We start from the raw sequence: 22,675 nt of genomic DNA on the forward strand, positions 1-22,675 counted from the left end.
GAAGCATAATCTATCACCAGGACCATCCCTGTCTCAGGCCGTGCACAATGCATTCATTTCAAAGAAGATTGGAGAAAAGGAAATCAAATTCCTGCTTCCCAGTGAAGGATCCAACTCCCCATGTACAATTGAATTTAACCCTTTGTACATGCCATAAAACGACCTTAAACTGATGTCACCAATGCCCCACAGAGGTGGTTAGTTAGAAATGAATCTGAAACACTGACCAAAAATTTAGATTTGACAAGAAATCCCGATTATAAAGAATTATAATGACCGGTCACTGCATTCACTGGAAGGTAAGTATAAGAGTGTATCTTTCTCTAGGTAAGGAGACCCAAGTTATGCACAGTATTCTAGGTTAATTCAATGTGTAGTTTGGGGAAGATAAAACAGATTTTAGAATTCAGCATCTCACTGTTCAGTATTATAATGGTAACAGAATCGACCAGAAAAATTTCATTCTGATTCCTGTCTAAACCATATTTGCGTTAGTCCACCTTTATTATACCAAATGACAACAAAACTCCATTCAAATGTTCCTTTTTCTTCTTCCAGTTCCTTCAAGAAGTCCAGCACCAGTTCTTTATTTTCTTCCCATTCATATTTCTCATGAAATGTCCTGCAACAGAATTAAGTGAATAGGCATTTAATTCTCATTCCTCATGACAAAACCTGTCTAGATCAGAGTAGATTAACAGGACAATAGGAATAGGAGTCAGTCTTTCAGCCCATTGAGAACCCTCCATTGTGATTACAGGAACAGAATCAATCAATGATCAGAATAGACAGTCCCATAGCAGGTAAAGTGTTCTCAACATTACATGGGGCGCAGTCAGAGAAATCTTGGTGAGAGACTGACTAATAAAGAAAATGGTATCATATAACTAGATGATTGATCACTGAATCAGGGAAGCCTTTCATTTTTATAGAATCCCTATATTGTGGATACAGGCCGTTTGGCCTTACAAGTCCACACCGACCCCTCTGAAAAGTAACTTACCCAGACCCATTCCCCTAACCTATTATCCTACATTTACCCCTGACTAATGCACCTAACCTACACATCCCTGAACACTATTGGAAATTTAGCATGACCATTTCACCTAATCTTCATATTTCTGGACTGTGGGAGGAAACCGGAGCACCTAGAGGAAACCCACGCAGACACTGGGAGAATGTGCAGACTCCACGCAGACAGTCACCTGAGGCTGGACTCAAACCCGGGTGCCTGGCGTTGTGAGGCAGTAGTGCTAACCACTGAGCCACCGTGCGACCCTGAGCCTCCATGAAAACCTGGAACGGCCCCAATTTGAGCATTGTGGCCATTTTAGCAAATACATGAATTCCCTTGAAAAGTTGCAGAGAGAGCTCTTTCTAGAAATTTCCATAAAGGACAAATAAGAAAGTCATCAGGAAGAGGAGAATTGAATATGTCTGTAATCCATCAAAAACACATAAATGAATTGCAAAAACTTGAAAGATAAGTCAAAATGACATTTTGGCTATATCAAAAGTGATTCAATTGCAGGCAGATTTAGGAGAATTGATAATGATGAACTGAGAAATGGCAGAAGAGTTGAATGTTTATGTTGTATCTGCAGTCACTGACATGGTGCATTCACTGATTATGCCATTGAATATCAGGGGGTGATGGTTAGACTCTGTGTTACAATTGTCTGACACTTATGTGGTGTGAAAGTCATTTGTCACAGTTTGAGCAACTCCTGTTAAAGAGAGAGGTCATTCATGAGCACGTGTCAGGTATGTCTCCAACCAGCCGATATCCTTCCCAGTTCCCATTGATTCCAGTTTTGTTCGAACTCCTTAAAGCCACATTTGTTCCAACACAGCCTTATTGGCAAGTGCAGTCACTCTTAGCTCAGCTCGCAGATACCTCCTCCTACCGTCCCCTTGACCATGACTCCACCCCCCACCACCAAACCATCATCTCCCAGACCATCCATAACCTCATCACCTCAGGGGACCTCCCATCCACCGCCTCCAACCTCATAGTCCCACAACCCCGCACCGCCCGTTTCTACCTCCTGCCCAAAATCCACAAACCTGACTGCCCCGGACGACCCATCGTCTCAGCCTGCTCCTGCCCAACCGAACTCATCTCGGCATACCTCGACACGGTCCTGTCCCCATTAGTCCAAGAACTCCCCACCTACGTTCGTGACACCACCCACGCCCTCCACCTCCTCCAGGATTTCCGCTTCCCCGGTCCCCAACGCCTCATCTTCACCATGGACATCCAGTCCCTGTACACCTCCATCCCCCATCACGAAGGACTCAAAGCACTCCGCTTCTTCCTTTCCCGCCGTACCACCCAGTACCCTTCCACCGACACCCTCCTTCGACTGACCGAACTGGTCCTCACCCTGAACAACTTTTCTTTCCAATCCTCCCACTTTCTCCAAACAAAAGGAGTAGCCATGGGCACCCGCATGGGCCCCAGCTATGCCTGCCTCTTCGTAGGGTATGTGGAACAATCCATCTTCCGCAACTACACTGGCCCCACCCCCCATCTTTTCCTTCGCTACATTGATGACAGTGCTCCCACGAGGAGGTTGAACAGTTCATCCACTACACTAACACCTTCCACCCCAACCTCAAATTCACCTGGACAGTCTCGGACTCCTCCCTCCCCTTCCTAGACCTTTCTATTTCTATCTCAGGCGACCGAATCAACACGGACATCTACTACAAACCAACCGACTCCCACAGCTACCTGGACTACACCTCCTCCCATCCTGCCCCCTGTAAAAACGCCATCCCATTCTCCCAATTCCTTCGTCTCCGCCGCATCTGCTCCCAGGAGGACCAGTTCAAAATACGTACAACACAGATGGCCTCCTTCTTCAAGGACCGCAATTTCCCCCCCGACGTGGTCGACGGTGCCCTCCACCGCATCTCCTCCACTTCCCGCTCCTCCGCCCTTGAGCCCCGCCCCTCCAACCGCCACCAGGACAGAACCCCACTGGTCCTCACCTACCACCCCACCAATCTCCATGTACAGCGCATCATCCGCCGTCACTTCCGCCACCTCCAAACAGACCCCAGCACCAAGGATATATTTCCCTCCCCTCCCCTATCAGCTTTCCGTAGAGACCACTCCCTCCTCGACTCCCTTGTCAGATCCACACCCCCCACCGACCCAACCTCCACTCCCGGCACCTTCCCTTGCAACCGCAGGAGGTGCAACACTTGCGCCCACACCTCCCCACTCACTTCTCTCCAAGGCCCCAAAGGAAACTTCCATATCCGCCACAGATTCACCTGCACCTCCACCCACATCATCTACTGCATCCGCTGCAGCCGGTGTGGCCTCCTCTATATTGGGAAGACAGGCCGCCTACTTGCGGAGCGATTCAGAGAGCACCTCTGGGCCACCCGGACGAACCAACCCAACCAACCTGTAGCACAGCATTTCAACTCCCCCTCCCACTCCACCGAGGATATGCAGGTCATTGGACTCATCCACCGCCAAACCACAACAACGCGACGGTCGGAGGAGGAGCGTCTTATCTTCCGACTGGGAACCCTCCAACCGCAGGGGATGAACTTGGACTTCACCAGTTTCTTCATCCCCCCTCCCCCCACCTTGTCTCAGCCGAATCCCTCCAGCCCGGCACCGCCTTCCTGACCTGCAGTCTTCTTCTTGACCTCTCCGCCTCCATCCTACTCCGACCTATCACCCTCACCTTGACCTCTTTCCACCTATCACATTTCCAACGCCCCTCCTCCAAGTCCCTCCTCCCTACCTTTTATCTTCTCCTGCTGAACACTCTCTGCTCATTCCTGAAGAAGGGCCTGTGCCCGAAACGTCGAATCTCCTGTTCCCTGGATGCTGCCTGACCTGCTGTGCTGTTCCAGCAATAAAGTTTCAACTTTGATCTCCAGCATCTGCAGACCTCACTTTCTCCACTCTTAGCTCAGGCCTAGAATTCAGCTGCTTTGGCTGTGTCTCCCTCTAACACTGACACACTATGGTAGCAATGTGCACCATCTACAAGGTACAATGTAATATCTCACTGAAGCCTGTCCACACCGACAAGGCATAGGTCAGGAATGTGATAGACTACACACCACCTGCTTGGATAGGTAAAGCTGCAAAATCACTCAAGAATCTCACCACCATCCAGGACATTGCAGCCCACTTGACTGGCACCTTTTCCACCACCTTCAATATTCGCTCCCTTCACCAATGCACAGTGGCACAGTGTGTACCATCTACCATGTCACGAATCACCTTGCTCCTTTGGCATTAACTTCCAGGAGGAACCCGTGGAGTAACTGAACTCAAACTGAAAAAGGGATATCACAGGAGGGCTGTGACCTGATTGGCGGGTAGGGAATCTGTCCCAAATTTGAAAAAATAACACGGCATAACTAACTAATAAATTAATTAAGTCGAGCTGGCTGGGCAGGTGATGTGCTGTAGCTGTATGATGTGGGAGCTGGCTGATCCCTTTGCGAGCTGCATTGACCACATCTGCAGCAAATGTTGGTTGCTCAAGGAACTTTGGCTCAGAATTAATGAGCTGAAATGTGAGCTTCAAACACTGCGGCACATCAGGGAGGGGGAGAGTTACCTGGACGTTGTGTTTCAGGAGGCAGTCACACCTGGTAGATTAAGTATCACAAATTTGGTAAGGGACAGGGACAGCAGTGTGTGACTGCAAGTGAGGCAGATAGGAGGGTCCTGTATTCAGACAGATGAGCCTCAGCTCTTGACTTTGTACAAGGTGCATGAGATACTTGCTGTCTGTGTAGATGAGGAACAGGGCTGTGGGGAGGGTGAGCCAGCTGACCATGGCATTGTGATAGAGGAGGCCATTCAAGAGGGGGGAGCAAAAAGACTAGTGGTAATTGTAGGGGATTCGAGAATTAGGGGAATAGATAGCATCCTTTGTAAGCAGGATAGAGAGAACTGCATGGTATGTTGCCTGCCTGGTGCCACTGTAAGGGCCACCTCTGACCGGCTTGAAAGGATATTGGAGAGGGAGGAGAAGGATCCAATTTTTGTGGTCCACGTTGGGACAATCAACATTGTCTCGATGAAGAAAGAGGATCAGTTTAGGGATTATTGGAAAGTAGGATCTAAATTAAAGAACAGGTCCTCAAGGGTTATAATCTCTGGATTACTACCTGAGCCACGTGCAGATTGGCATCGGGAAACAGGAACAAAGGAAGTAATCATGTGGCTAAAAGAGTGATGTGGGAAAGAGGGGTTCCTTTTCATGGGCGCAGGCATCGGTATTGGAACAGGAGGGATCTGTACCATTGGGATGGTCTCTACCTGAACCGAGCTGGGACTAATATTCTCTAGAGAAAGGTAAATAGGGTGGTCAACAAATTAGAAAGTTGGGGGAAAGCGAAGGGTAAAACTCAAAGAAGTATCAAGGCCAGTGGGAAACAAAGCAGCAGGTTAACATCACTGGAGGTGGATTCAACTGCATGGAAAAGTATGAAAAAAATGACAAGTAAGGAGAACTCAAAAGCAATTATTAAAGTCTCCAGAACACAAAATAGGACACGGTGTTTGGAAAGGGTTAGGAATCAAACTTCAAACACACTGAATAAACGAATAACAATGAGAAGAGGGATGGTAAATACAGGACTGAAGGTATATCTAAATGCACACAGTATACGGAATAAGGTAAATAAGCTTGTGTTGCAGATCACAATTGGCAGGTATGCTGTGGTGGGCATCACGGAGACGTGGCTGCAAAGGGATCAGGACTGGGAGCTAAATATCCAAGGATATGCATCCTATAGAAAAGACAGGCAAATGGACAGAGCGGGTGTTGCCCTATGAATAAGAAATGAAATTAAATCAAGAGCAAGAAACGATGTCGGGTCGGATGATGTATAATATGTCTAGAGTTGAAGAACCACAAAGGTAAAAAAACCAGAATGGGAGTTATGTACAGGCTTCCAAACAGTAGTCAGGATGTGGAGCGCACGATACACTAGGAGGTAGAAAAGGCATATAAGAAAGGCAAGGTTACAATGATCACGGGGACTTCAATATGGAGGTGGACTGGGAAAATCAGATTGGTAGTGGATTGCAAGAGAGGGAATTTGAACAATGTTTATGAGATGGCTTTTTGGAGCAGCTTGTGGTGGAGCCCACTAGAGAACGGTATTTCTGAATTTATTGATGCGCAATGAGGCAGACTTGATAAGGGAGCTTAAGGTGAAGGAACCCTTAGGAGGCAGTGACCATAATATGATAGAAATTACTCTGCAATTAGAGAGGGAGAAGGTGGAATCAGATGAAACAGTATTATAGCTCAATAAAGGCAACTACAGAGGCGTGGAGAGGAACTGACCAGAATGGACTAGAAGAGGAGCCTAGCAAGAAAGGCAGTGGCACAGCAACAGCAAGAGTTTCTGGGATACAGTAAAAATTCATCCCGAGGAGAAAGAAGTACCAAGGCCAGTGGGAAACAAAGCAGCAGGTTAACACCACTGGAGGTGGATTCAACTGCAAGGAAAAGTATGAAAAAAATGACAAGTAAGGAGAACTCAGAGGATGAGGCAACCATGGCTGACAAGAGAAGTCAGGGACAGCATAAAAGCAAAAGAGAAAGCATACAATGCGGTGAACAGCAGTGGGAACCCAGAGAATTGGGAAGCTTACAAAAACCAATAGAGGACAACGATAAAAGAAATAAGGAAGGAGAATATCGACTATGACCATAAGCTAGCCAGTAATATAAAAGAAGATTGCAAGAATTTCTTCAGATACCTAAAGGGCAAAAGAGAGGCAAAATAGACATTGGGTTGCTGAAAACAAGGCTGGAGAAGTGGTAATGGGGAACAAAGAAATAGTGGAGGAACTGAATAAGTATTTTGCATCAGTCTTCATGGTGGAAGACACGAGTAACATCCCAAAAATTCCAGAGAGTCAGAGGTGAGTATGGTGGCCGTCACCAAGGAGAAGGTGCTGGGAAATTTGGAAGGTTTGATTGGGGAGAAATAATCTGGACCAGATGGACCACACCCCAGAAAGAGACAGCTGAAGAGATAGTGGAGACATTAATGGTGATCTTCCAGGAATCACTGGAGTCAGGGAGGGTCCCAGAGGACTGGAAAATTGCGAATGTAACTCCCTTATTTTAAAAGGGAGTACGATAAAAGAGGGGAAATTACAGGCTGATTAGTCTGATCTTGATCGTTGTTAAGATTATGGAATCCATTGTGAAGGATGAAATTTCTCAATACTTGGAAGTGTATGATGAAATAGGGCAAAATCAGCAAGGTTGCATCAAGAGAAGGTCACACCTGACAAATCTGTTTGAATTCTTTGAGGAGGTAATGCACGAGTTAGACCAAGGGGAGCCAATGGATGTTATCTACTTGGACTTCCAGAAGGCCTTTGACAAGGTGCCACACAGGAGGCTACTGAGTAAGACAAGGGCCCATGGTGTCAGAGGCAAGGTGCTAGCATGGATAGAAGATTGGCTGTCTGGCAGAAAGCAGAGAGTGGGGATAAGAAGAGTTCTTCTCAGGATGTCAGCCAGTGACTAGTAGTGTTCCTCAAGGCACTGTGTTGGGACTACAACTTTTCACTTTATACATTAATGATCTGATGAAGGAACTGAGGTATTCTGGCTAAATGTGCAGATGATATAATGATAGGTAGAGGGACAGGCATCATTGAGAAGGCAGGGAGGCTGCAGACTGACCTGGATCGGTTAAGAGAGTGGGCAAAAAAAGTGGCAGATGGTGTACAGCTTGGAAAAGTGTGAGATCATGCACATTGGCCAGAAGAACAGAGACATAAACTATTTTCTAAATGGGGAGAAGATTCAAAAATCTGAAGTGCACAGGGACTTGGGAGTTTTCGTCCAGGATTCTCTTAAGGTAAATTTGCAGGTTGTTAGGAAGGCAAATACAATCTTGGCTCTAAATGTCAGACCACATTGAGAGTAATGTGAGCAGCTTTGGCCCCCATACCTCAGGAAGAATGTATTGGCCTTGGAGGGGTCCAGAGGAGGTTAATGAGAATGGTCCCAGGAATGAAAAGCTTAACATATGAAGAATGTTTTATTACCCTGGGTCGATACTCGATGGAATTTAGAAGGATGAAGGGGGATCTAATTGAAACTTACAGAATACTGAACGGCCTGGACAAAGTGGACGTAGGGAAGTTGCTTCCATGAGCAGGAGAGACTAGGATCCAAAGGCACAGCTTCAGAGTAAAGGGAAGATCCTTTAGAACAGAGATGAGGAGAAACGTCTTCAGTTAGAGCATGGTGAATCTATGGAATTCATTGTCACCAAAGGCTGTAGAGGCCAGGTCATTGAGTATATTTGAGACTGAGATCGATAGGTTCTTGATTGCCAAGGGGATCAAAGGTTATCATGAGAAAGCAGAATAATGGAGTTGAGAAACTTATCAACCATGGTTGAATGGCTGAGCTATGGGCCAAATGGCCTAATTTCTGCTCCGATGTCTTATGGTCTTATGGCCTAAAACTCTGCCCTCTACCATCGAGAAGGTCAGGGGCAGTAAGTACATGAGAATATCACCGCCCGCAAGATCCCCTCCAAACCACAGACAATCCTGATTTGGTAATATATCATTGTGCCGTCAGTGTCAGTGGATCAAGTATCTGGAACTGCCTTCCTGACAGCAGGACTGCAACAGTTCAAGAGGACAACTCACCACCGCCATCTCCAGGGCAACTAGAGATAGGACAAGTCACATCCCAGGAATGAATAAAAAATAAACCACCATCAGGATCTAGCCATTAGAGAGACTCCGACACCTGCCCTTTCTGCTGACCCACCTCACCCACTCCACACCCCCAACACAGTTCTGTGATCCTCTACCTGGTATCACAGACCTATCAGCTTGGGAGTCAGTGCTGATGCTCGGCCTCTCAGATACAGTGCCTCAGCAGCCAGGAGCCAGCAGTGCTTGAGGGTCACTGAATGCAGCAAGCTTTCCCTGAGAGAGCTGATGTGGGGCTCTTATCAGCTCTCCAATCTGTGGGCGATACACTGATCACCTCCATTCAATTGTGAGCTTATGATTTACAACTGCATCTATTAGAACTGCACCCTTTGAAAAACAAATCCATCAAAAATATCCTTTCTGCCACAAGGTCTGATTCACAAAAGGATCTTGTCAGACAGTGATTTTCAAATCACTGAAAATTCCTGAAGGAGTGACTGTCTTCCTCTCAGGCTATAGGGAGAGTTTAATACTTTTTCGGTACTGTGCGAATGTTACTCATGGGACTGCTCGTGGAATCTTGCTGTGCTGAAATTGCTGCGGACAGTTTCCTGCCCTAAAAATGTTGCCACCTTCTGCCAACCCACGTCAAGAATGGCACATGCCCACCCTGACATCTCAGAACCTTCAACATCACACTCTTTTGTTTTGATAGGTACATTTCCCAAGAAAGACAACATGAGATAGCTGCGGCAAATAGAATTAAGGAGAACCCAAAGAGTTTTTACAAATACATTAAGGACAAAAGGGTAGCTAGGGAGAGAATAGCGCCCCTCAAAGATCAGCAAGGCAGCCTTTGTGTGGAGCCACAGAAAATGGGGGGGATACTAAATGAATATTTTGCATCAGTATTTACTGTGGAAAAGGATATGGAAGATATAGACTATAGGGAAATAGATGGTGACATCTTGCAAAATGTCCAGATTACAGAGGAGAAAGTGCTGGATGTCTTGAAACCGTTAAAGGTGGATAAATCCCCAGGACCTGATCAGGTGTACCGAGAACTTTGTGGGAAGCCAGAGAAGTGATTGCTAGGCCTCTTGCTGAGGTATTGGTATCATTGATAGTCACAGGTGAGGTGCCGGAAGACTGGAGGTTGCCAAACGTGGTGCCACTGTTTAAGAAGGGCGGTACGGACAAGCCAGGGAACTATAGACCAGTGAGCCTGACCTCGGTGGTGGGCAAGTTGTTGGAGGGAATCCTGAGGAACAGGATGTACATGTATTTGGAAAGGCAAGGACTGATTAGAATAGTCAACATGGCGTTGTGCGGGGGAAATCATGTCTCACAAACTTGATTGAGTTTTTTGAAGAAGGAACAAAGAGGATTGATGAGGGCAGAGCAGTAGACATGATCTATATGGACTTCATCAGTAAGGTGTTTGACAAGGTTCCCCATGGGAAACTATGAGCAAGGTTAGATCTCATGGAATACAGTGAGAACTAGCCATTTGGATACAGAACTGGCTCAAAGGTAGAAGACAGAGGGTGGTGGTGGAGGGTTGTTTTTCAGACTGGAGGCCACAAGGATCGGTGCTGGGGCCTCTACTTTTTGTCATTTACATAATTGATTTGGATGCGAGCATAAGAGGTACAATTCGTAAGTTTGCAGATGACACCAAAATTGGAGGTGTAGTGGACAACGAAGAGGGTTAGCTCAAATTACAACAGGATCTGCACCAGATGGGCCAATGGGGTGAGAAGTGGCAGATGGAGTTTAATTCAGATAAATGCATTTTGGGAAAGCAAATCTTAGCAGGACCTATACACTTAATGGTCCTAGGGAGTGTTGCTGAACAAAGAGACCTTGGAGTGCAGGTTCATAGCTCCTTGAAAGTGGAGTCGCAAGTAGATAAGATAGTGAAGAAGGCGTTTGGTATGCTTTCCTTTATTGGTCAGAGTATTGAGTACAGGGGTTGGGAGGTCATGTTGCAGCTGTACAGGACATTGGTTAGGAATTCTGGTCTCCTTCCTATTGGAAAGATGTTGTGAAACTTGAAAGGGTTCAGAAAAGATTTACAAGGATGTTGCCAGGGTTGGAGGATTTGAGCTATGGGAGAGGCTGAGCAGACTGGGACTCTTTTCCTTGGAGCGTCGGAGGCTGAGGGGTGACCTTATAGAGGTTAACAAAATTATGAGGGGCATGGATTGGGTAAATATGCAAAGTCTTTTCTCCGGGGTGGGGGAGTCCAGAACTAGAGGGCATAGGTTCAGGGTGAGAGGGGAAAGATATAAAAGAGACCTAAGGGACAACTTTTTCACGCAGAGGGTGGTACGTATATGGAATGAGCTGCCAGAGGAAGTGGTGGAGGCTGGTACAATTGCAACATTTAAGAGGCATTGGGATGGGTATATGAATAGGAAAGGTTTGGAGGGATATGGGCCAGGTGCTGGCAGGTGGGACTAGATTGGGTTGGAATATCTGGTCGGCATGGACGGGTTGGACCGAAGGTTTTGTTTCCATGCTGTACATCTCTATGACTGTATGACTCTAAGAGCTTTGTGGCATGGTGTTAAGGCAACAGTCTCTTGTTCAATCTCAAAGAAGTAAACCACCGAAGCTAAATTATTATCTTGTGTTTGGCACGAAGCAAGATCAAAAAAATGTCTAGAAAATGACTGAGATACAGAGGCCAGTGAGAATGAGAAGTTGAAAGGAAAATGTCACAGTAAAGAAATGATGTTGGAGAAATTGATGGATGACATTTGAAATTCCCTGGGACTCTGATTATTCACATCCCAGTGAGGTGAAGGTGGGTAGAGAGATGTGGGGATATTGGCTTTTATTCTCAAATCTTCAAAGTACTATTGATTCTGGAATGGTGCCTTCTGAACTGTGGAAGCTCAGTCACTGAGTATGATCTAGACAGATATTGATGCACTTCAAGATAGTAATGACGTCAAGACATATGGGAATATTGTGGTAAAATTCCACTGAAGTGGATGATCTGCCATTACCTAGAAGGGTGAAGCAGTCTAAAGGATCTGAATGACTTACTCTTACTCCAAAGTCCCTTTGTTCAAATGAAGTGGAAGTGTTCTGTGAAAAATGTTAAGCATGTTGCAGATGAGACTTTTAGAATCGAGGCGCCAGCTTCTTGTGAGCTGGAGTAATGTGAATGTGGAGGACTGGCTGTGTTGTCAGGAGGTGGAGTTGCAGATTGTGAGAAATGAACCAATCCACAATTCTATTCACATTGACCAATGTCCCAGTCTGACTGAATGGACCTGTTAATCTCAGTCTGACCCAGACTGGAATGATGGTGACATAAAGAAACATTAATCACAATATTTCAGCATCAAAACTCACTTGACAAAGTAGTGACCTGGAGTTAATTCTTTTAATTTAATCGTTTGATCTGTCGGTTCAGGCATACTTCTGACTTCAGGAACAATGCCAACACCGATATAGACTGTCTCTGGAAATGTTTGATTTACCAAGTATCCAGCAAGTCCCCAAGGTGCAGTTAAAGGAACAATTGTTTCTGCAGATAAAGAAAACACTGTTATTTACATGTTTATCTTTCAATATTGTTGCTGAAGTTGCTTGCACCACTATTTCAGGCAGTGAATTCTATATCAGGTATGAACATATGTGCACATAAACATACAAACTGGGAACAGGAGACAGTCGTTCAACCCCTCACAGCTAAACCACTGACACCACAGCATTGCATTGTTTTTTGAAAATTTAACAAATATCTATTTAGGTTTCTTTCTTGCAATCCTAAATTTTAATTAATAAGCTTCAGGCACAAGCTTCTAAATATTGAGCATTGCATCATTGACTGTGCTGTACTCTGCAGTTCTACTCCACTTGTTCTTCTGACAATCTGGCATACACAGTCAGAGCTGTACCTTCCAAATTACTTTGTCCCGTTAAGGTCTGGACCTCTCAGAGTCACATCTTCTGTTCAACAACCTTTTAAAATGGGGTACAAGAGTTTTTGATTCTACCTTCAGCAAATTTCAGCACTATGTGTAGATTCTTGGTTAAATCAAATCCCTCTTTGGGTCAAGAATCATCCTCCAAGCTCCTCCCTCCTTCCTTCTTCATTTTTCGTTGAAGCTTTTCTTTGACTAAATCCAGTTGTCCAAGTTCCCTGTATCATTAGGGATCCAATGTTTCCTCGTTCTAACTTGCACGTTTTACCACCTTCTCCATTCTAATTTTCTTTTAAGAATTCCTCCCATTCCATTTCAATTTTTCTGATTCTCTTTCCCTTATTTCTGTTTGTCTTCAAACTGAAGGCCTGTCATTTCTAACTTGAGCTTTGTTAATTTCACCTATGACATTATATTTTCATTTTTCTTTCTTCTAATTGGGGATGTGATGGTCTAATGGTATTATTGCTTGTGTATTAATCCAGACAGCTAGATAATATCCTGTGGTAGAGTGTGAGTTCATGATGGAAAAAATGAATGGAATTCAAATTCTAATGATGACCATGCCATTGGTCGGAAATACCCATCTCATTCAGAATTCCCTTTTTGAAAAGAAAACTGCTGTCCTTACCTAATCTGGTCTATATGCAATTCTAGATTGACAGAATAGTGGTTGACTCTTAACTGCCCTCTGGTCAATACGACATGAGCAATAAAAACTGGCATAGTCAGCAATAAAAATTGGCATAGCCAGCAATGCCCACATTCTCATAAATGAATGAGAAAACAATGCTAACTGTTGAATAATAACTTGAACCATCTCATCTTGAGAACATTTTACTTTTCTAATTATAACTCTAATTTTAGTCTTCATCAAATAATCCACTGTTAGAGCTTTCATTTCAAGAAAGCTCTTAGCAACATTCAAATCCATCTTCAAGTTATATTGAATGAATGTCACCATAATGGAGCTGTTTTATGTCCTGAACCACACCTGAGTTGTTACTTTAAAAGAAAGAGATAGATCTCGCTTCAATCCAGCAATTTCAAAAATATTGCAAAAGAGCCAAATATTATGATGCCAGCTGATGTTATGACTGGACAAGTCAAATCTCAGGTGGCATTATGTGTTGATAGATCATGTTGTGAATTGTTTCTGGTTTTCGTGAGCTGGTCTTTCACAGAAAAGCGAACATTGAATTTTGCAGATTTGCCTTTAAAAGAAAACAGAAGATTATTATACAGAAGAGTTGAAACTAAGGCAGGTTAAAGTAAATTATTTTCATAGAATATACATTTGATGATTTCAAAACATATGGCAAAAATATTTTCCTATTCCAAAAGCACCCTGCACGATACTTGCACCAGAGAGAATCCCTTTCTCTATTTCCACCCCACCCCCCCGCCCACACACACATTAAATTTTATCTTCTCCTTCTTTCGAGAGAAATCAATTTACACATCTGGCCTCAGCCAAGAACACTTCAGAAAATCCGCTCAGCTAAACCAATTCCTTTTTCATTAAACTACGGATGTCATCATTACTTATCAAAATCAATCCCTGATTCTCTAAACTATAGCATAATACATAACTGCTTACTGTATTCACTCATACAGGTTTCCCAATGTGAATAAAAAGATATTTATGCAGAAATTGGATTATAATTGGAAACAGGAGAATGTGCCGATCTATGAGTAGAAAGTGCAGAAGTAGCATTTAGTGAATTGTTCCTTCAGAGAGCTGGCCCCGGCATGATGGGCTGAATGGGCTCTTATAATACTGTTCAATTTTAATATTCAATGGATTTCTCAGTGTTGAATTTCTCCAATGTGGAGTTGATCACATTGTGAGAAGGGAATATGACAATGCAAGAAATGCTTCCCCTTTACCTGACAGCAGTGTAGGAGTTTTGGAAACTAAGGTGGGAGGAGGTAAAGGGTAAAAGTTGTATCTTCTGGGCTAACCTGTGAAGGTGTGTGAGAATAGCTATCTGGATAATGGGGTTGATTGAGTAACAGTGGAATTTCAATTGAATGTGAAATGACAAAGTCAAAGACTTGAGCACAAATATCCTCGGCCTTAGTTCTTGCACCCCTGGTTAGTATTGTATCACGTAACCTGAATTGACTTTACTGTTAGAATCCTCCTTACTGTTAAGGGCATGTGGTGTTATCACTGGGCTAATAATCCACCCAGGCTATGGTTATGGTAACATTGGCTCAAATCCCATTACGAGAGAGCGAGGAATTTTGAATTCAGTAAAGTTTGGATTTTAAAAATTGTCCTAACGATCACCATATGAACTCCATTGATCAGTATAAAAAAAACTTAACTGGTTCAATAATGTCCTTCATCCATATCTGGCCTGGCTTACATCTAAATTTGGACTTACAGCAATGACCTTACAGGCAAATTAATACTGGGTCTGGCGAGTGATGTCAACATCCCATTGATAACTGACAAAAATATTCACTTCCCAACTATTTTGTATCACTTGCAAATGTTGAAATTACACCTTATACACTCAAGTCCAGATTATTAACATTCTGTGAAAGTGCAATATTGATCTCTGGGGATTGGTGCTTTAGGTATTTTCAAATCAACCTGTTCAGAGATGTCATCATATACCTCTGGCCCAAGAGGATCTTGAAGATGGATCTCCAAGCTGAGAGGTGCAGACACTACCACTGCATCATAGAGCTCGAGGATGATACTTGCCTCCAGTATGAGAAATAGCTGTTTAACACTACTTTCTGCTTTCTCTCCATCAAACAATTGAGTCTCAATGCTGCCAATCTCTTTAATACCAACATCTGTAATTTTGCTCAGTGTTTTCCATAATAATTTGTCATACACCTTTTAAATTTTGATACATAAAACATCAAATGTGTTTCATTCCTCTGACCATTACCAGCTAATGGTAATGGTCAGAGGCAGGCACGGTGGCACAGTGGTTAGAACTGTTGCCTCACAGTGCCAGAAACCTGGGTTCAATTCCCGCCTCAGGCGATTGACTGTGGATTTTGGACATTCTCCCCGTGTCTGCGTGGGTTTCCTCTGGATGCTCCGGTTTCCTCCCACAGTCCAAAAGTGTGCAGGTTAGGTGAATTGGCTGTGCTAAATTGCCTGTAGTGTTAGGTGAAGGGATAAAATGTAGGGGAATGGGTCTGGGCGGGTCGGTGTGGACTTGTTGGGCCAAAGGGCCTGTTTCCACACTGTAAGTAATCTAATCTAATGTCTATATGAAGTCAATTAAACATGATTTGTCTTTTGAACGGCAGAAATTCCTTCCACTTACCAACAGTCCAAACCTAACAGTCCAGCAATACCTGCAAATAAAGTTTATAATACATGATTTACCTGATTTAAAAACTTGGATTCCAATGCCAACTTGAATTTGTTTTATCATTTTTAGTTCTCTGAAGGTAACTTGCTCACTTAACGGTCGGATATGCATTATTTTTCAACTTGGTGGTGCTGTAGCTTTTCATGAAAGAACTTCACCTACTCTAAATGGAGAATTTACAAAATTTAGACTGTGTAATGATCTATAGAATGAGGCCAGGGGCCATAATGAGGTTCTATTCGAAAGACATGAAGGTGCTGATGTTGGACTAGGGTGGACAAGGACAGAATCACATGTCAGGTGAACCTGACGAAGAAGAAGCTTTCTGAAAGTTTGTGCTTTCAAATAAACCTGCTGGGCTATACCCTGGTGTCATGTCACTTCTGAGTCTGTTTAAAAGCAAGATAGCAGCTTAGTTTTAGGCAATCTGCTGGTCAACTGCCTCAAAGTATTCAATGTCAAAGAGAAGTCAATAAGTTAGTCTGTGTGTTTTTGGGAGAGATGGAGGGAATCACAATTAGTGGATGTGCAGAAAGTTGCCACCTGCAAACGTTTGTGTCCTCATCGATTGAGTAAACATTAAAGAGTGAAGATGTGAGTGACACTTTACTGAGTTTGAGTGTCAATATGCAAGGATATTGTTGGGAAAAGGCTTGAATCATTCATCTTGCTATTTATAATAATATTTTTTCAAATATTTTTAAAATTCCTTTATGAAATAAATGTATTTTTAAATTTGATGAATAGTGACAGCCTTGTGGAATTAGATTAGATTAGATTAGATTACAGTGTGGAAATAGGCCCTTCGGCCCAACAAGTCCACACCGACCCACCGAAGCTTATCCCACCCATACCCCTACATTTACCCCTTACCTAACACAACAGGCAATTTAGCATGGCCAATACACCTGACCTGCACATCTTTGGACTGTGGGAGGAAACCGGAGCCCCCGGAGGAAACCCACGCAGACACGGGGAGAACGTGCAAACTCCACACAGTCAGTCGCCTGAGGCGGGAATTGAACCTGGGTCTCTGGCGCTGTGAGGCAGCAGTGCTAACCACTGTGCCACCGTGCCGCCCACAGGCACGGCACAGGTAATTCTTTGTCAATGCAGAACGTATCAAGCAAGAAATGCGAAAGAGTAAAAAGTCATTTCATATTCTGTTGTTACTTTGATGGAATATCTGACATACCATCAGCATTGCCAAAAAATGCATAATTGAACAGTTTATCCTGGCTGATTTCCATTCCTCTCTCCAAATCTGTCTTCAACTCCGAAACAAGAACTGCTGTTTCAGCCCATTGAATGTGTAGAAATTCTATTTCATCATAATCCTAAAATGAGAGTAAAATATGTATTACTGTTTAATATAACTGAACTTCTACCAAAGTTTGTCAATGCTGAAAGAACTGGACCAGGTGTTCAGGTGTGCAAGAGTCTTCATGTTCTGGAGCAACTGAACGTGAAACAGGGTTTGAAGTTTTTAATGGGATTCCTGACAGCAGCATTTCCTGATTCATTCCCTTTCTCTCTCACTCTTTCATCTTTCATGTTGTCGTGTTAGACTCACCTTGCTCCTTCCCTTTGGGTTTGCAATAGCAACATTTAGAGAATGTTATTGAAACCCTTCGACATTGAGCCAACGTTAATGACCACATGTCCCGGTGTTGTGTATCTCTCTGTGTGTTTTAACACATTATTTAAACAGAAAAATGCCTTGAGGAATGAGGGATGGGCAACAAATATCAGCCATGCCAGTGACACCTTCACTGAATGAAAGGATAAAAACACCATTACTTACAGCCTGCTGAATTGGGGCAGGTGATGGCCTCATGGGATTTATCACAAGGCTATTAATCCAGAGAGGCAAAAGTGAGGACTGCAGATGCTGGAAACTAGTGTCTAGATTAGAGCGGTGCTGGAAAGGCACAGCACGTCAGGCAGGATCCGAGAAGCAGGAAAATCCACCTTTCGGGCAAAAGCCCTTGATCAGGAAGGGCTTTTGCCCAAAACGTCAATTTTCCTGCTCCTTGATGCTGCCTGACCTGCCGTGCTTTTCCAGCACCTCTCTAATGGAGACACTATTAATCCAGAGTGCCAGGACATGTTCTGGAGACCTGGAGTGAACCCCACGAGGGTAGATGATAGAATTTGAATTCAGTTAAAAAAACCTCGAATTAGGGGTCTTTCCAGGCTTGGAAATCAGAGGATTTCTCTGAGAACCAGACTTGGCTTCTTCCATATAGGACAGAACTGCCTTTCAGTAACAGGTCTGGATTGAGTGAAGACAGGAGCAGTAGGAGAGCTCCCTGTCTCTAAAGTCCTTGTGTTGTCCCCCACCATTCCCCTCTCTGTGAGCACACTGACCCCTCCCTTCACCTGCTGCTGGAGATGGAAGCCCTGATATTCTTCTTACTGCACAAGCTGGCAGTGGGAGCCAGGCAGGCGATGGCAGCTCATGTAGAAAGTGTTAATGAGGCCCGAGGAGTAATTTCAGTCCAGCCTCATGGTTCAGGGTTGGGATGTACACTGTTGGTGCACTGCAGGTTCGGGACTAAAAACAACATGGAATAATTTCCACTGGTACAAACACAACAGAACAGAGGAAACTCTCAGCTGTACTGACCGTGTCCTGGGTGACTTGTTCTGGCTTGAGACAGTCAACACCGTCACAGAAGTCGATCACCTCCTGCTCTGTTGTCCGTGCAGCAATTTGATGCCCAAAAAGGACAGACACAGTTAAGAAGATTCTCAGCATCATGGTGTTCTCTCAGATCACTGGTGAACGCACTGACTGACTCTCAGCACCTTCAGGTGGATCTGCAGTTTGAGCACAGAGTTACACTCGTTATATACTCTTTGATTAGGATGATTTTGAATATAGTTTATCCTTAGGAAGGAACGTCATGATGGAGGAACATTCCAGCTGATTAATTATGGAAATTTCTCTTAGCTCTGACTTTACAATGGATTCAGAAATCCTTAACTCTCTGTGTGCTGGCTCGAGGGAACACTGAACACTTGGGAAAGCTGTTTCTGTAAATGCTACTCACTCACATACTCAGGGTTGTCACTCTTCCCAGTTTGGGAATCCACTGGATTGGAAGATTAATTTCCCGGTCACTGGTGATGAGGAGAAAATGATTTCACCTTCGGGGTTCAGTTTTGTACATCTTCATTTCCTGCAGCTTTTCCTTCATTCAGTTTTGACATGGGGGCTATTCTGCTCCCTGACCATGGACAGTAGCAGGGTAAGGCCGGTGGGGTGTTCACTGCCCAATGATTGGAGCATCTCACAAAGATCCTGTTTGTGTCTTTCCCTCCTTCCCTGAGATATGCTGAGACTGGCAAAATGATTGCTCCCCCAACTTCAAAACTACTCCCACTGATATGCAGCTCCTGACACAGCCTGTCACTGGGGTACACTTCCCCTGGCACTGTTTATCACTGCATTAGTGTTCACATGGAATTGACTCTGACGGGGTCACTCTTTCACTGTCATAGAAATGGACAGCACGGAAACAGACCCTTCGGTCCAACTAGTCCATGCCGACCAGATATCCCAATCTAGTCAGGTCCCATTTACCAACACTTGGCCCGTATCCCTCTAAACCCTTCCTATTCACATACCCATCCAAATGCCTTTTACCAGCCTCCACAACTTTCTCTGGCAGCTTATTCCATAGACACACCACCCTCGGCGTGAAAAAATTGCCCCTTCGATCCCTTTTATATCTGTCCCCCTCTCATCCTAAACCTATACCCTCAAGGTCTCGACTCTCCCACCCTGGTGAAAAGACTCATCTGCACAACTGTAAACATAACGTGGTGAGGATCACTCCCCCTTTCTGATCTTTATCTTTCTTCGGAATCGTCCATGAATATTTTCCTCTGGGGTGGGGATGGCCCGATGGGTTGAACCCATCTCTCAGTGTTGCCTTCATCAATTTTGACTGTTGATCTGCTGTAAACCTGGTGCTGGAGCCCTCTGACATTCAATCCAATTTTACAGCCTTTTTCTCATTCCCCTCCCTGACTGCATTTTCCAAACTCCGACAACGAAATGTTTTTCCGCCCAACAGATGTGATTCTAACCACTGACACAGGCAGTGAGACTGTGACTCCTCTTGTGAGATCTGTCAGCTCAAACCTGGTGTATTTTCACATTTTGGTTGGTTAGGCCCAGCTAAATATAAGGATTTAATGTGTTGTACGTTTTTTTCTGAGTAAAGGTGGCAGAATAGGGTATTCAACCCCTCGAGACTGTCCCTCTATTCCCACCCTCTGGTCTGTCCAAGTGTCACTCCAGCTCCCACTCCCATCTCTTCCCCACTCCCTGCTCCAGGTTTCCCTTCCCCTTCCCCAGTTGTAATCTCTCCCAGACCTTTTCCTGGACCACTTTCCCAATGCCAGGGATCTCAGGTGGTGACCCCATGCCATGTGGGATCACTCTCCCACCCACCACCCACCTCCTCGTTCCTGCTTGGTTCAGGTTTTACCACAAGGTTTGTCACTGTTCCAGGGAGTAAAGAGCCTGGGGGAATTACAGATACATTTTCTGTCTCATGTTGTAAAATTTGCAGTTAGTCAAATTCAGGGATTTGGATGGTCCTGGTGTGGGTGAAGTCACTTTATGTCTCGTAACAATATTTCTTTGCATGTCTCATGGTTCAACGTTAAAATGTATCGCCATGGAGACATTATTGTGAAATGGGCCAAATGGTGACGTGTATGTTTCTTTATGCAAAGTAATAAAATTAGCTCAGTATCTCACTCATGAACAGCAATGGTGTAAATGTTGGTCAAATCAGGACCACACAATATTCACTGAAAGAAAGACAGACCCAAACGGCAGACCTGAGGCTAAGTTTCAATTGTCCATCTGTACATTTACAGGGTCTGTATTTCAGAGCAATGGGTGGAGCTGGCATTTATCTTTATATGAGTGGTTCAAGTGCTCTTCATTCACATTGAAGAAATAAAAAATGTAAAAAAAACCCTGAACCCGCAACAGTACTTCAGTTCAGTCATTTCACTTTGCAGACACATAGTATTTCCTGTTGCCTCCCGGGGTGTAGGAGATTCTGACAAGGTGGGTTTTATTGTTCATTCCTTATTGCCCGAAGATGGTGGTGAGCTCTGTTTTTGAGTTGCTACAGTCCATGTCTTTTATCTAGTAATGTGTGTTTCTAAGAGACTGCAGACTCCTCGACCAGTGTACACCATATTTATTTACCCAGGATCCTTAGCGTGTATCAGGTAAGGACAACACAGCATGAGACTGCAGTCAGTCAGCCAAGTCCCAACTTTATTTGAGACAACAAAGGGAAAAACTACACTCGACAATTTTACCAACTCTATTTCTAACGATCCAATTCCTTTGAATATTAAAACACTTACCAGATCTTTTGCTGCTCTGTTGAATTGTTCCATCTGTACCTCTCTTCATGAGTTGATTCTCTCTCTGGTCGGAGGGTGAGCTGCTCTGCTCACTGCTGTGTCCTGACCTGCCTGTAGGTCGGCTGGAGAGTGGGGTCCGGTCAAGTCCTGCCAGGCCGGGTTCTTATACCCTCCTGGCTCCCTTGTGGAACCTTCCAAGGACTTGCTAATCAGGGGAATCGAACTAATTGGTTTTATCACCTTGAAATGCTGCTAATGGTACTCGATGGCTTGCTAACAGTGACCCGTTCGATGTGTCTGCCTTGGGCCTGGAAGTCTGGTTTCATCCCAGAATACACACCTGGTCTTCTGCCTTACTGAGGCATGTCCCATGCATCTTGTGATGTTTGTTTGACACACTTTGTAATGTGCTCTGGTGCCTCTCCAGTTTTCAATTATCCGAGCGTAAATCTTGCAAGGACCTTTCCCTGGGCAGAATTGTCTCTTGTATGTCTGTCTTGGCTCAGGATTCCCAGCATGCTTTGCTTTTTGACCAATTTTTGTGCCCTGTTTATTCCAGTTGCTGTTCCTGTATTTCTGCCCTCCCTTCTTAATGGTTTTTAATTTCACGTGAGCAGTCGCAGGCATTTACAATGCTCCACCGCCAAACCCTGGTCACCCGACACCTGGAGAAAGAACGCCTCATCTTTCACCCTGGAACCCTCCAACCACACGGGATCAATGTGAATTTCATCGGCTTCCTCGTTTCCCCTCCCCCTACCTTATCCCAGCTTCCACCTCCAACTTGGCACCATCCTCTTGAACTGTCCTCCCTGTCCATCTTCCTTCCTCCATGTCTGCTCCACCCTCCTCTCTGCCCTATTACCTTCACCCCCACCTTCACCTACCTATCACAATCCCAGCCATCTCCCCCCCCACCCCATCTCCCTCCCATTTATCTCTCAGCCCCCTTGGCCCACAAGCCTCAATCCTGATGAAGGGCTTATGCCTGAAATGTTGATTCTCCCACTCCTGGGATGCTGCCTGACCGGCTGAGCTTTTCCAGCACCACACTCTTTGACTCTGATCTCCAGTATCTGCAGTCCTCACTTTCTCCTCCCTGCTACAATGTGGTGTCAGGAACTCAGCATTGTTCAGTGGGCAGTTCCAGGATTTGAAGACAATGACGGTCACACAATGGAGAGGGGACTCTGAGGTGATGGCGTTCCCATCCACGTGCTGCCCTCATCCTTCCAGTGGCCCTTATCCTTCCAGTAAGTTGATGATTGGATATAACAATGTTA

The 22,675-nt window shown here is 44.6% G+C and overlaps 1 protein-coding gene across 1 annotated transcript; it reads right to left on the reverse strand.

The window, feature by feature from the left end:
* Positions 1-123: 123 nt before the first annotated feature.
* On the reverse strand, positions 124-18,812 carry LOC148151757 (uncharacterized). The gene is made up of 4 exons (XM_087983994.1): positions 18,619-18,812; positions 17,185-17,326; positions 12,068-12,242; positions 124-622 (listed from the first exon to the last, which is right to left on the reverse strand). Exons 1-4 carry the CDS (start codon positions 18,751-18,753, stop codon positions 460-462), a joined length of 615 nt encoding a protein of 204 aa, XP_087840120.1. The 5' UTR covers positions 18,754-18,812; the 3' UTR covers positions 124-459.
* Positions 18,813-22,675: the final 3,863 nt, after the last annotated feature.

The sequence above is a fragment of the Chiloscyllium plagiosum genome, unplaced genomic scaffold (genome assembly GCF_037043375.1).
Source record: "Chiloscyllium plagiosum isolate Xiang-an unplaced genomic scaffold, Cpla_swu_hap1 HiC_scaffold_3, whole genome shotgun sequence".
NCBI lineage: Eukaryota > Metazoa > Chordata > Chondrichthyes > Orectolobiformes > Hemiscylliidae > Chiloscyllium > Chiloscyllium plagiosum.

What these genes read in the sequence shown, in the direction of transcription:
- LOC148151757 (XM_087983994.1), bottom strand. Translation starts at nt 18,753, where the DNA reads ATGATGCTGAGAATCTTCTTAACTGTGTCTGTCCTTTTTGGGCATCAA. An exon ending in AACAAGTCACCCAGGACACG is followed by an intron (nt 17,327 to 18,618) that starts GTCAGTACAGCT and finishes CTCTCATTTTAG; the next exon opens with GATTATGATGAAATAGAATT. An exon ending in CCAGGTCACTACTTTGTCAA is followed by an intron (nt 623 to 12,067) that starts GTGAGTTTTGAT and finishes ATTCTGTTGCAG; the next exon opens with GACATTTCATGAGAAATATG.